This window comes from Silene latifolia, chromosome 9, assembly GCF_048544455.1.
Source record: "Silene latifolia isolate original U9 population chromosome 9, ASM4854445v1, whole genome shotgun sequence".
Classification (NCBI taxonomy): Eukaryota; Viridiplantae; Streptophyta; class Magnoliopsida; order Caryophyllales; family Caryophyllaceae; genus Silene; species Silene latifolia.
This window is the reverse complement of record NC_133534.1, coordinates 100,826,488-100,841,187: the sequence shown is the minus strand read 5'-3', so window position 1 is coordinate 100,841,187 and position 14,700 is coordinate 100,826,488. Positions and strand designations below refer to the sequence as shown.

At 37.2% G+C, this 14,700-nt stretch overlaps 2 protein-coding genes across 2 annotated transcripts; both read left to right on the top strand.

The window, feature by feature from the left end:
* The first annotated feature begins 1,107 nt into the window (after positions 1–1,107).
* Positions 1,108–4,482, top strand: LOC141601409 (uncharacterized). The gene is made up of 6 exons (XM_074421689.1): positions 1,108–1,472; positions 1,572–1,863; positions 1,948–2,646; positions 2,741–3,000; positions 3,306–3,847; positions 4,091–4,482. The coding sequence occupies exons 1-6, from the start codon at positions 1,108–1,110 to the stop codon at positions 4,480–4,482; spliced, it is 2,550 nt and encodes an 849-aa protein (XP_074277790.1).
* A 4,748-nt stretch (positions 4,483–9,230) lies between these two features.
* Positions 9,231–12,163, top strand: LOC141601408 (putative mitochondrial protein AtMg00820). The gene is made up of 2 exons (XM_074421688.1): positions 9,231–9,730; positions 12,160–12,163. The coding sequence occupies exons 1-2, from the start codon at positions 9,231–9,233 to the stop codon at positions 12,161–12,163; spliced, it is 504 nt and encodes a 167-aa protein (XP_074277789.1).
* Positions 12,164–14,700: the final 2,537 nt, after the last annotated feature.

Genomic DNA, 14,700 nt, shown 5'->3' with positions numbered 1-14,700 from the left:
CAATTGCAAAAATTCCCAATGCCAAATTCAATAGACAACACGGCCTTAGGCCAAACTCATAACACCTCATAATACTTACCTCAATCCGCATCCTGCAACAAGGTTGGAAATATTCATTTTAAGGCAAACAATCGACCCTTAAGTATTAATACAACTTCATTTTAATTACCCCACTCCTTTAAATTTTCTTCAAGGTGATACGATATTGATTGATGAGGAAGTTAACTTAGACTTGGAGCAGCTAAATGAAACAGTCCCGAGGACTGTTCAGATCCATCAGCTATTTGGTACCAAGTCCGAGTCAGCCAAAGGAGTCGTGTGTTTACTTGGGCGCCAAGTATAGTCTTACCTTGGACGCCAAGCAACAAAGACCGAGTTTGAGGAAGCAAGGAAACGTGCATAGGCAAGCACAAAGTCGGTTGCCATATCTTTCCTTATTTAGGTTTTCCTAATTAGTAGCCTATCCGGTTTTAGGAAAGTTTTCAGTTTTCTTAAAATCTGGTTTAGTTAATTATTCTATTGTTTTATTTGCTATAATTATTTTCCCTAAAAGTATTAGGATTATAATAAGGCAATTTAGCCATAGTTTGAGTCGTGTAAGGTTAAGGAAGTCGTTTGTTTCCTTAAGTCCTCCTAGGAGTCGGTCTAGCTTAGTATAAATAGGGAGCTATTGTATCCTTATTTCATCATCCAAGAATTATCAATAAACTTGCAAAGTTTTCGTTTACATTGTGTAAGCATCAAGGTTCTACGAGTTTCGTTCCAAATCCCGTTATTGTTTGACGCGTTTTCGAACATTAACACGAGTTATAATCAATAGGTCTTGATTATAATTCACCATTGGTTGAGCTATAGGTCTAGCTCAAGCAAATATCCTTTTATTTTCTTGTTTCATTTATATTATAAAAACACATAAAAATTATAAGTTCACGTTCTGATTCAAACAGTTCAATAAACCGTTCAAATCGTATAAAATCGACAATCTGACAGTTCTCAGCACTGTCCAGTTTCGTTAATTCCGCTGCAACTCTAAAGAATTTTATTATTTTGAGTAATTTTCGTATCATTTGGCATCAGAGACAGATTTGTTGATCCAAGACGGTGATCATGGATTTTAATGATCCAAATTTTCTTCAAAATCTTCAAGAGGCTTTAAAGAACATGAACGTTTCCACAGGACATCGTATGCACCCACGTAGGGAACCAGTCATGTACATGGACGAGTTCAAAATCAACAAACTTCCGGAATTTGTTGGTGGCACGGATCCCGAGGAATATTTTGATTGGGAAAGACAGATGGAGAGGATGTTCGACTTCAAGGACATTGATGATGAGAAGCGTTGCAAATATGCTATCTTGAAGCTACGTAAGAACGCATCTTTATGGTATGAAAGTTTGAAGGCTGCTAGGGCACGTGAAGGGAAGGAAAAGCTAGCTTCGTGGGAGTCTTTAAAACGTAATTTACGAAAGAGGTTTGTTCCTAGAACTTATAAGATTGATTTATAGCATAAATTGGCTGAGTTAATGCAAGGGAGCTTGAGTATTACCGATTATATTGCTGAATTTGAAAGAATAACCCTTATGAGTGAAGTAGAGGAGATTGAGGAACAGAAGATGGCTCGTTTCTTTCGAGGGCTAAACCTTAATATCGCTCAGGCGGTTGAGATGCACCCTTATACTTCTTTCGATATGTTATGTGATCTTTGTATCAAGGCGGAAGGGCAAAATAAGGCTAAACGTGCTAATGCAAGTAACTCATCTAGAGTTAATCCTTGGAGTAGACCTGATTTGTCAGAGAATGCGGGAGCTAGTTCGAGTTCTAGTTCGAAACCTACTGTTCCAGCAACACCAGTCGCTCAAAAAGTTCCTAAGAATGTTCAGACGCCTAAAGAAAAGAGTTTGGCTACTGTTCGTTGTTTTAAGTGTCAAGGTTTTGGACACTTATAGAATGCTTGTCCTAACAAACGAAATATCACATTGCGAGAGGCCGTGGATGTTCGTGATGAGTTATTTGAAGAAGACAACGAAGATGGGTTATTTCTAATGAATGAAGCCGAGGAGGGAGAAATAGATTTTGAGCCTTATGAACCACCTATATATGATACTAATCTTGTTCTACGACGTACTTTACAAGCTAATACAGATCCTATTACAACGAAGCAACGAGAACAAATTTTTCATACAAAGTGTCAAGTGAAAGACAAGTGGTGTAGTGTGATTATTGACGGAGGAAGTTACACGAATGTAGCTTCAACGGAGTTGGTAGAAAAATTGGCACTCGTTACTATGGTACCTCCTAAACCTTATAATTTACATTGGCTTGATGATGGTAGCAAGTTGAAGGTTACAAGGCAGGTACGTGTTGGTTTTACAATGGGTTCTTACAAGGATGAGGTGCTTTGTGATGTTATCCCTATGGATGCTTGTCATATTCTCTTAGAGCGTCCTTGGCAATTTGATCGTAATGTAAATCACAATGGAAGAAGTAATGAATATTCTTTATTAGTGAATGGCAAAAAGATAGTTTTGTGTCCTATGTCCCCGGATGCAATTCGAGCTATGCATGCAAAGAAGGGTAAAAAGCCAAGTTTGTCTATGTTTGCTAGTGAACGAGAGGTGAAGCAAGCTATTAATGATGGTGAAACAGTATATGCATTGGTCTCAAGTGAGAAGTCCTACAAAGACCATCACAACGAGTCATGAAGATGGAATACTTAAAGAACTATTGCACGAGTTTAAGGATGTTTTCCCCGAAGATGTACCACCGGGTTTGCCTCCTATTCGTGGAATTGAGCATCAAATTGATCTTGTACCAGGTGCGCCACTTCCTAACAAGGCCGCTTATCGTAGTAATCCCGAGGAAACCAAGGAGTTACAACGTCAAATTGAAGAACTCATGGAGCGTGGCTATGTTCGTGAGAGTATGAGTCCTTGTGCCGTTCCCGCATTGCTTGTACCAAAAAGGATGGAACGTGGAGGATGTGCATCGATAGTAGAGCGGTAAATAATATCACCATCAAATATCGTTTTCCTATTCCAAGACTTGATGATATGTTAGATGAGCTTCATGGTTCGGTCATATTTTCAACAATTGATTTGAGAAGTGGTTGTCATCGGATTCGAATGCGTGAAGGTGATGAATGGAAGACCGCGTTCAAAACAAAGCATGGTTTGTATGAGTGGTTGGTAATGCCATTCGGTCTCACTAATGCCCCAAGTACCTTTATGAGATTAATGAATGAAGTTTTGAAACCGTTCTTGGTACATTTTATTGTCGTCTACTTAGACGATATTCTAATTTATAGTAAGAGCATCCATGAGCATTTTGAACACTTGCGGGCTGTGTTTGAAACACTTCGAAAACAACAGCTATATGGTAAGGCCGAGAAGTGTACATTCTTGGTAGATAACGTGGTGTTCTTGGGTTATGTTGTCTCGAAAGATGGAGTATCGGTTGATCAAACAAAGATAGAGGATATTCGTTCTTGGCCGAGTCCTAAAACAGTAACTGAGGTTAGATCTTTTCATGGACTTGCTTCCTTCTATCGACGTTTTATTCGTGATTTTAGTACCGTTACTAGTCCTATTACGAAGTGTATGAAGAAAGGCACATTCCATTGGAGTGAGGCTGCCCAAAGGGCGTTTGAAACAATTAAAAAGAAGCTATGTGAAGCCCCCATGTTAGCATTACCCGACTTCTCGCAACCTTTCGAAGTCGAATGCGATGCTAGTGGTGTAGGGATTGGAGCTATTCTTGTTCAAAATAAGCGACCCATTGCTTATTTCTCAGAGAAGTTAGGAGGAGCTCGACTTAATTATTCAACCTATGACAGAATTCTATGCTATGGTGAGAGCTCTTGATCATTGGAGTCATTATCTTCGTCCTAGTCGCTTTATTTTACACTCGGATCATAAATCATTAAAACATATACATGGACAACAAAATTTGAATCTGAGGCATGCTAATGGGTTGAATTCTTACAATCGTTTCATTTTTCATCGAAGTATAAGGATGGTAAGAGTAACGTTGTGGCAAATGCTCTTTCACGCCGTTATTCATTGTTATCTACACTTGAAGTTCGTTTGCTAGGTTTTGAGACCTTGAAATATTACTATATTGAAGATATTCATTTTGGAGAGATATACAAGGAATGTCAAGATGGTTCATTCAAAGAATTCGTGATTCAAGACGGATTCCTCTTCAAAGGTAATCTTCTTTGTGTACCTAAGCATTCGCGTGAAGCACATGGAGGTGGGTTAGCTGGTCATTTTGGTGTACAAAAGACGTTGGATGTATTGAAGGAACATTTTCATTGGCCAAAGATGCAAGAAGATGTATACAACATTGTGAGCAAGTGTGTGACTTGTCATCTTATGAAAAGCAAGTTCAAGCCCGGAGAATACACCCCATTGTCGGTTCCAATTAGACCATGGGAAGATGAGTCGATGGATTTCATTGTTGCTTTGCCTTGCACTCAATGAGGTAAGGATGCTATCATGATAGTAGTTATCGTTTCTCTAAGATGGCGCATTTTGTGGCTTGTAACAAGACGAATGACGCAAGTAATGTGGCTGGCTTGTATTACAAGGAGATCGTTCGTCTACATGGAATGCCAAAGACAATAGTTTCTGATCGTGATTCGAAATTTTTGAGTTACTTTTGGAACACATTATGGAGGAAGGTTGGAACAAAGCTCTTGTTTAGTACTTCACACCATCCACAAACAGATGGGCAAACTGAAGTTACTAATCGTATTCTTGGAACTATTTTGCGAGGATTGGTAAGCAAGACTCAAAAGGATTGGGATTTGAAATTAGCACATGCCGAGTTCGCTTACAATCGTTCTCCTACGTTTGCAACAACTCACTCTCCATTTGAAGTTGTTTATGGTTTAAATCCTTACTTACCATTAGACTTGATACCATTACCTAAAGATGAATTGGTGCATGAGGATGCGGAGTCAAAGTTGAAGTCTATGAACAAGCTACATGAATAGGTAAGAGAACGGATCAAAACCGTTAATGAGGCTTACAAGAAGAAATCAAACAAACATAGGAAGCCAAGGCTTTTTAATCCAGGAGATTTGGTATGGTTACATTTGAGGAAAGAAAGGTTCCCTAGCAAGAGGAAGAACAAGTTAATGCCAAGGGCCGAGGGACCTTACAAAGTGATCGAGAAAATGAATGATAATGCATACAAAATCGAACTTCCAGGAGACTATGGAGTACATGCTACATTTAATGTCGGGGATCTATCTCCATACCTTGATGATGATGGGATTTCTGAATTGAGGACAATTCCTTTCAAAGAGGGAGGGGATGATACGATATTGATTGATGAGGAAGTTAACTTAGACTTGGAGCAGCTAAATGAAACAGTCCCAAGGACTGTTCAGATCCATCAGCTATTTGGTACCAAGTCCGAGTCAGCCAAAGGAGTTGTGTGTTTACTTGGGCGCCAAGTATAGTCTTACCTTGGACGCCAAGCAACAAATACCGAGTTTGAGGAAGCAAGGAAACGTGCATAGGCAAGCACAAAGTCGGTTGCCATATCTTTCCTTATTTAGGTTTTCCTAATTAGTAGCCTATCGGTTTCCTAAGTTTCCAATTTTCTTAAAATCTGGTTTAGTTAATTATTCTATTGTTGTATTTCTTATAATTATTTTCCCTAAAAGTATTAGGATTATAATAAGGCAATCTAGCCATAGTTTGAGTCGTTTAAGGTTAAGGAAGTCGTTTTTTTCCTTAAGTCCTCCTAGGAGTCGGTCTAGCTTAGTATAAATAGGGAGCTATTGTATCTTTATTTCATCATCCAAGAATTATTAATAAACTTGCAAAGTTTTCGTTTACATTGTGTAAGCATCAAGGTTCGACGAGTTTCGTTCCAAATCCCGTTATTGTTTGACGCGTTTTCGACCATTAACACGAGTTATAATCAATAGGTCTTGATTATAATTCACCATTGGTTGAGCTATAGGTCTAGCTCAATAAAATATCCTTTTATTTTCTTGTTTCGTTTATATTATAAAAACACATAAAAATTATAAGTTCACGTTCTGATTCAGACAGTTCAATAAACCTTCAAATCGTATAAAATCGACAATCAGACAGTTCTCAGCACTGTCCAGTTTCGTTAATTCCGCTGCAACTCTAACGAATTTTATTCTTTTGAGTAATTTTCGTATCACAAGGTAACCGGTTCAAAACTGAGAGGGCCATGGTACGAATTAGGTGCGCTTTCCTAACAATACTAAGAGGGCTCCTAACAGTTTCTACCTGGGGTTCATTTTATTCAGACACATCCTAAGTTCATTAGATTCATTTGCTTAGGCCTGAGGATCATTCGCTCTGATACCACTTTATTACACCCCTATTTATCAGGAACCTTAAGCTAGGGCTCCCAAGTAAATAGCACTGTTACCATCTCGGTTTCCCGAGGCAGTGAATAACAAAGATAACAAACCAGAGTACTTTATATAAAATAACCATTAAAGGTTTTATTACAATTGTCAAACTGATTAATTAAACTATAATAATACAATTTACTACGCAGTGGAAATAAATAAAATTCCATAAATAATGTTAAGTCAAACTAAAGTGATCTAGACAACAACTACAATCCAGGTCTGGCTCACGTCCCAATGCTCCCAAGTCAGCTAATCTCAAGTACCTGTCAGTCAATCTGCTATCCAATAATTAGTTCATCATAGGTGTTTACAGAATACACTATCAACCAAACGGTGAGTAGGCATAAATATTAACAACAATAATTAACAATAAATAATTCAATCTCATACACATGGCACCCCTCCTTAACAACGTGCTCCATCTCATGACATGGCACCCCTGTCTTAACAACGTGCTCATATCACCATGGTCCCTCGCCCTTAACAACGTACAACCTTTCCTCTGCAATAGTACCCCTCCCTCAACAACGTACATATTACAGTTCATCTCAAAGTACAACTCCGTTAACAACGTACTTGTGACAACAACACCTCCCATCACAATTCCACATTCATAAGAACAATCAATATTAATAATCAATCACATCTCGACACAAATCCACATCTGCGGATTTGCAGCTTTATTCGTGGGACAGAGGGCGTGATGTGTGTGTCGATTTGACAGGGTCTTCCCCTTTGACTCAGACTGGGATGATGGATTTTGTGCCCGGACGGGTTGTCGCTGATGCTGCTCAGCGTAAGTGTGCTAAGTATAGGGATTTATGCGCGGCAGCTGGTTATGGTTTCCTTCCCATCTCTTTCTCTTCACTTGGAGAGCTGGGCTCGGATGCTGTTGCTTTGCTCAAGCGGGTCCAAAAATTCTCGGTATCTCAGGATGCGGGGAAACGGGTGGCCCCTTATATTTTTACTAGACTTAGCTTGCTGTTGCTAAGAGGGTGGGGGCCCAGATTGTCTCTCGGCTCCCCACCAATTTCATGTAAACTTTTATTTTTCTATCTATGAAAGCTGCGCGCATCCCTTTATAATAATAATAATAATAATAATAATAATAATAATAATAATAATAATAATAATAATAACAATATTAATAATAACAATAACAATAACAATAACAACAACAACAACTACAATAACAACAACAATAATAATAATAATAATAGTAACAGTAATAGTAATAGTAATAGTAATAGTAATAAGAATAATGAATAAAGAATAATAAAGATAAAGATAAAGATAAGAATAAAGATATAAAGATGATACTGATAAAGATATGATAAAGATAAAGATAAAGATATGATAAAGATATGATACTTGAATAGTAATAGTAATAGTAATAGTAATAGTAATAGTAATAGTAATAGTAATAGTAATAGTAATAGTAATAGTAATAGTAATAATAGTAATAGTAATACTAATAATAATAATACAATAATAATAATAACAATAGTAATAATAATAATAGTAATAATAATAATAGTAATAATAATAATAGTAATAATAATAATAGTAATAATAACAATAATAATAACAATAATAATAACAATAATAATAATAGTAATAATAATAGTAATAGTAATAGTAATAGTAATAGTAATAGCAATAGTAATAGTAATAGTAATAATAGTAATAATAGTAATAATAGTAATAATAATAATAATAATAATAATAATAATAATAATTAATAATAACAACAACAACAACAACAACAACAACAACAACAACAACAACAACAACAACAACAACAACAACAACAACAACAACAACAACAACAACAACAACACCAACAACACCAACAACAACAACAACAACAACAATAATAATAACAATAATAACAACAACAACAACAATAAGAACAATAATAATAACAATAATAATAACAACAACAACAACAACAACAACAACAACAATAATAATAATAATAATAATAATAATAATAATAATAATAATAATAATATTATTATAATAATAACAATAATTATAATAACAATAATAACAATAACAATAATAATAATATTTGAGATAGGATATAATATGATAATAATAGGAATATTTTAGGAAAGTGCGGAATTAGGAAAGAGTATTAACGTATAACATCATTCAGCGAGTTCAGCTTTGCGTACTGATTTTCAAACAACATCAATTTTTCGTTACTTATCGAAAACAAGTTTGTGACCATGCGGTGAAAAGTTAAGACAATAAGCTTTCACCTCCAAGTTGAATCCCCCTCAACGGAGCTCTACAACTCTTGATATGACCGTTTGAACATGCCCCTAAAGTAAGTGATCACATTTTCAACCATGAGACATTTGTGCAAGCTTCCTATTAACCTTTCATAGTCTACCTTTTACTTTAGACACACACAAAGAGTCTTATAACCATAAAATATGAGGGGTATTACAGAAGAAGAATATGAAGATGAACCTGACTTCCGTCTATCTAGAGATGATCTTCCATAGTTAGATGAAGAAGACAAAGAAATTGAAGGCACAAATGATAATCTTATACATCCTTCAAATGATAAGGGAAAGGGAGCTGAGACTGTAGTTGATGATACTACAATTTCCTCTCAAGACAAAAATTTAGAAACTGAAGTTATAACTGATGAAGCTATAACTTTGAATCCAAACCAAGGTATAGAACCGAGGGTTATACCTGATTCTAATACAACCCCGGGATTGAATTCAAAGGGAACAATTCTTGAATCTCAATCATTTGAAGAAGGTAGACCAAGTTCAAAGATGGAGATATAAAGACGCTCATCCAATGGATACGATTCAAGGAAGTATACAGAAGGTTGTTCAAACTCGAATATCATTGAACAATTTGTGTTCCTTCCACTCCTTCTTTTCTACCATTGAACCAATCAACATCAAAGAGGCTCTTGAAGAACCAAATTGGATCGTTGCCATTCAAGAAGAGCTTCAACTGTTCGAAAGGACCAAAGTTTGGCACTTAGTTCCAAGACCAAGGGATCAATCTGTTATTAGTACAAGATGGGAGTTTAGAAACAAGTTGGATGATACGGGAGTTATTGTGCGAAACAAAGCAAGATTGGTTGTTCAAGGATACAATCAACCAGAAGGAATTGACTATGACGAGACCTTCGCTCCCGTGGCTAGACTTGAGGCTATTAGATTATTAATAGCATTTTCACCTCACAAAGGAATGAAATTATTCCAAATGGACGTTAAGACTGCATTTCTTAACGGTTATTTGGAAGAGGAAGTCTTTGTAGAGCAACACTCCGGATTTCTGGATATCAAGTTTCAAAACCATATTTTAAAATTACATAAAGCATTGTATGGTTTAAAACAAGCTCTTAGGGCTTGGTACGACATATTATCAAAATTTCTACTTCAAAGTGATTTTAAAAGAGGATATGTAGACAAGACCTTGTTCTTGAAATCTCAGGGTTCTGATTTATTAGTTGTTCAAATATATGTTGATGATATTATTTTTAGTTCAAATAATAATAAATTGTGCGAATATTTCTCAGATTTAATGACCTCGGAATTTGAGATGAGCATGATGGGAGAACTCAAGTTCTTCCTAGGGCTTCAAATCCGACAAACAAGCGAAGGAATTATGATTCACCAACAAAAATACATTAAAGAGCTAATCAAGAAATTTGGTATGGAAAATTCTCATCCTATGGCCACTTTAATGGTTACGGATGCGAAATTAACAAAAGATGAAGATAGTAAGTCTGTTGATGAAATGACTTATCAAGGTATAATGGCTCGCTTCTCTTAACTACAAGTAGACCAGATATTATGTTTAGTATATGTGTTTGTGCTCGATTTCAATCGTGCCTAAATAATAACATATGATTGCAGTAAAGAGAATTTTGCGGTATTTGATTGGTACGTCTAAACTATACCTATGGTCTCCCGGGGATTGTAGTTTTAATCTCATAGGGTATTCAGATGCAGATTATGCAAGTTGTTCACTTGATCTTGTAAAACTACGGTTTTCCTAAGCTGGTACTCGGCCGAGTATGGCCTACTCGGTCGAGTAAGGGGTGTCGTGTATCGTAGTTTGGCTACTGCCCAGGAACACTCGGCCGAGTATGTGGAATACTCGACCGAGTATATTCTATACGCGACCGAGTATCCGGTCTGACGGGTTTAATTCCGCGATTTGGTTAAGGTGATTACAGATTATTATAAATTATGCTTTTATGGTTTCTAAATCATTCTTTTACCAAAACTAAACGACGCTCACATCTCTCTCTAATCACCTTAATCATTCTCAAGGCTAATTGATCGGTCGCAAGTCTACACTTCCGTCTCTTGTCTCGATTTATTTGGTAAGTCCCTAGTTCGTTGTAATCTGCTAATAGGTTGTCTTTTAGGGTTTGGCCCTAATTATTGTTTGGGTTAATTTGGGGGTTTAGGGTTTGGTCATCATATGTGTGTTGATTGTTGATTATCATTGTTGTAGGTGACGATGTGGTATTTGTTATGCATTTGTATGATTGATTTCAGCGTAGCGGATTGCGAAAGATAGGGTTTCCTTACTCAGTTCCTGTTTAATTGATTTGAGATTATGTTGTTTTGTGTACAATTGTTTGTCTGCTAATCATCGTTGGAGTGTTGGTGCGGTGTCTGTGTGGTGATAGTGTTGGTGTTGTGATGATTGTGGTGGAGTCACTTGTTGGAGTGGCTTCACACCCTAGTTCACCCTCCGTGGAGCCCGCCGCGGAAGGAGGATATCGCTCATTGATGAGCGGGACTTAGGTGGGGATTAGCTGCGGTCCCCCACTGGCGGCGTGGATTACTTGTTGCGATGGGTAATCTGGCAGGGCTACACACTTCGGTGTGTAGTCGGTTACTGTGTGAGATCGGGAGACCGGAGGAGGAGGATGATCAGCTGGTTGCTTATTGTACCAGTCTTAATTTAATTATTCAGTAACTGACCCCGTTGTTGTTTTGAAAAATCTGTGGTGATCCATTCGGGGATGGTGAGCAGATTGTGACAGGTGATGCAGTCGTTTTGCTTTGGGGCAGTCTTGGGGAGTCACCACACAAGCTTAGCTTCCGCTGTCAAGAGTTTTAGTTGTCTTTTATAGTTGTTGGATTTATGATAGTACTTTGATGTCGGATTTTGAGATTATGTAAACTTTAAATCTTTCGTACTTTAATAAATGTGCTTTGGACTGTTCACTGTGATATTCCAACCTCGGGCAACCGAGATGGTAATAGCCTTTTATGCTAGGGTAGTCCTTGGTAAGGTACCTTGGTATGAGGGGGTGTTACAAAGTGGTATCAGAGCCGACGATTCTGGCACCTAAAACTAATGAACCCAATGAACCTAGGGAGTCTAAATAAAACGAACCCGGGGAGAGCTGTTTGGAGCTACCCGCAAAGACTTGGGAGACGTCTCGAAGTCGCACTAAGGCCGTTACGATCTCTAACCGGTCACATGGGGGAGTCTTTAAAACTGTTGTATATCGAGTCATGTTTGTGTAGTATTTGTAACTTGAAGTTTGTGAAAAGGTTGGATGAAATGGTTGGATGAAATGGTGAAAGTAATGGAACATGGTAATATATGAAAGGTGAATTGTGAATTCGTATACGATAAATCTTGAGCATGAAATATGTTGAGCATTTTACCTATTTAATACATGACCTTCAAAATGGTAGTGGTACATGTGTCTATGATCATGATGATGTTAATGCTTGGTTTGTAGGTAGTAGTATGTGATTAAGGTCATGCGTCTATATCTATGAATGTCGTGTTTAATTTTTATGTGGGTATGATAAAAGTTCAATTATGTACTGGTTTTTAGAAGTGTTGAGTCGTCATTGTTTGTTTTATTCATGTTTAAGTTATTTTGTTAAGAAAAATTGATTTGTATGAAAACCGATTTTGGAAAGGTTTTCTTAAAACTGTCATAAGTCGAGTTCTAGAAAGGATATTGCTGTAACTCCAACTGGAGGTGATAGATTGTCCTCTTACGATTCTAATGATAGGTTACACACCCAAAATGACCCAGTAACGAGTGAGATATGACTGTTTTACGAAACCTGGACGTTGCTGAGAATTGCGTTCGCTTCTGGAGTCGAAAACTCGGCCGAGTAATATAGTTACTCGACCTAGTATGCCATGTACTCGACCGAGTACTTCTTTGGGCGGTTATTTTGAGTCGATGGCTATGTTCTTACATTTGTTTTGAGTCGTAGGGTATGTACACATGTATGTTTTGGGTCTTAAAGCGTTCTTTTATATATGTGACTGTCTTGATACGTAAGTTACCAAATGCAATGATAGGGATAATGTCGGCTTATGAGGGATATGTGTTGGATAGGAAGGACATGAGTTATATGTGGTTGTGAGGGATAGTGGAAAAAGAAAAGGGTAGATTGATGAGCTAATCGAGGCAAGGAGCATGTTTTGTGAGATATGATGAGTGATATAGTCGTGTGTTGAGTAATATAAAAGTAAGTGTATATGGGCAAGGGTGATGTAAGTGTAAAGAAACGTGAGAATGAAAGATTGAGATGAGGGATACGAATAATGTTAAATTGGGATGTGTAAGGGTTTATGGAGGGAGACGGTTAGGATTGTGTTGGTTAAGGATATATGTGATGAAAGGTCGTTATAGAGGTATGGAAACGAATGGTGTATAGTGAGATCGAGTTATGCCGCGATGGGTAGATAGTGGTCGAGTTTGGGAATCTGGAATATCAAGAGGTGAGCCTAGTGTGTAATTCTTTGGGCAATTAACGGTATGAGGTGAATTTTTGGTTTCTAGAGATACGATTAATTTAAGAGTAACCGTTAGTGTGTGGACTTGATGGTGATAAGTGTGAGTGAGTATTATGATGAAAGGGGATCAGTGATAAAGAAGAATGAGAAGATATTTATATGAATTAATGAAATTTGAGTTGTGAAGGAACAAGAAGGTAATCGGATAACAAAGAGTTAGGTAGAAGAAGGAAGGAGATGAATTATTAGTTGATATTATTGGATGGAAGTAAGTTGGGAGAACGTTGATCAAAGTTATTGGACATGGAAATAAGGAATCGTGGAAAGGCACGATAACATCATGAGAGGCAGTGAGCTAATAGTCATATAGGAGTTTAGGACGACATGTTAGCCATGAGTTTCGAGGTATTAAGGGAGTAAGAAGCTGGCAGAGTGTTTGCACGATATGAGATTTTGGTGGAGTGTTAGGTGACGATACAATAAAGGGTAGAATTGGAAATAATGAGGAGGTAAATTTTGTTGATGGATTTGATGTTCGTTATTTGGGATAACAACCAAAAGAGGAAATGAATTGTTATATAAAGAAGTGATAGTGAGAGAGCGGTCACATGAAGGATGGTGGTTTCGTATTGTTGTCACTAGTGGTTGAGGATGATGTTACATTAAGGAAGTTAGTTGTTCGAATGGGGTTGATTTTGTGGAGACTGATGGGTATGTATGGGTGTGAGGGAGTATAAGACGTGGATATATGAGGTGTTCGCTCATAGTTGGGTACTGATGACATGTTACGTTCGCCGGGTAGTGATAATTGTGTGTATGGGAGGATATGTTGTGAAGGGCACCTAAGTTAAGTTCGGATGAGAGATACTCTTTATCAAGTGGTAATTTACGTAATCAGAATTGGATAGTTATATTCGATTATGGGTCCATGATATGTGTAAATGTTAGTGTGAGGTTCTGAATTCACGAGTAATGGTATGGTGTGATAGTTATGAGTCGTTATATGTTATTCTGTGTAATATGCTGCGTTGTGGTCTAGTAAAGCAGTTTTAAGAAAGTCTTCTGGTCAAGGAAGTTGTACTGAGTCAGTGTTATGAGATTGTAAAAGTTGTGATGACTATTGATGTGGTTGTTGTGCCTCGAGTAGCGATCTGGGCACGGTTTTATAGATTGTTGTTTATTTACTTATGAGCCGAACTTTCGAAATTATATATATCAGTTATAGGGATTGTTGTTTGATTATTGCTGTCTTCTGTCAGTGTCGGTCTGGGCATATAGAGTGTTGTTTTGTTTCCCGATGTTTCTTACCAATGTCAGTATGGGTATGGTTCTGTTGGTTTTTATAGAGTATGATATAAAAGAGAGGTGGGTATGGTTCTGTTGCTCTCATGGTATAATAATAATCTGTTAATGGGACACAGTTGTGAGAGGTTGTTGGAGTACTTTCGATCTTGTTTTAGATGAGGCATTGGTGGACATAGTTGTGGCAAGAGAATTGTGGAGCATGTGTGGTATTGAACCG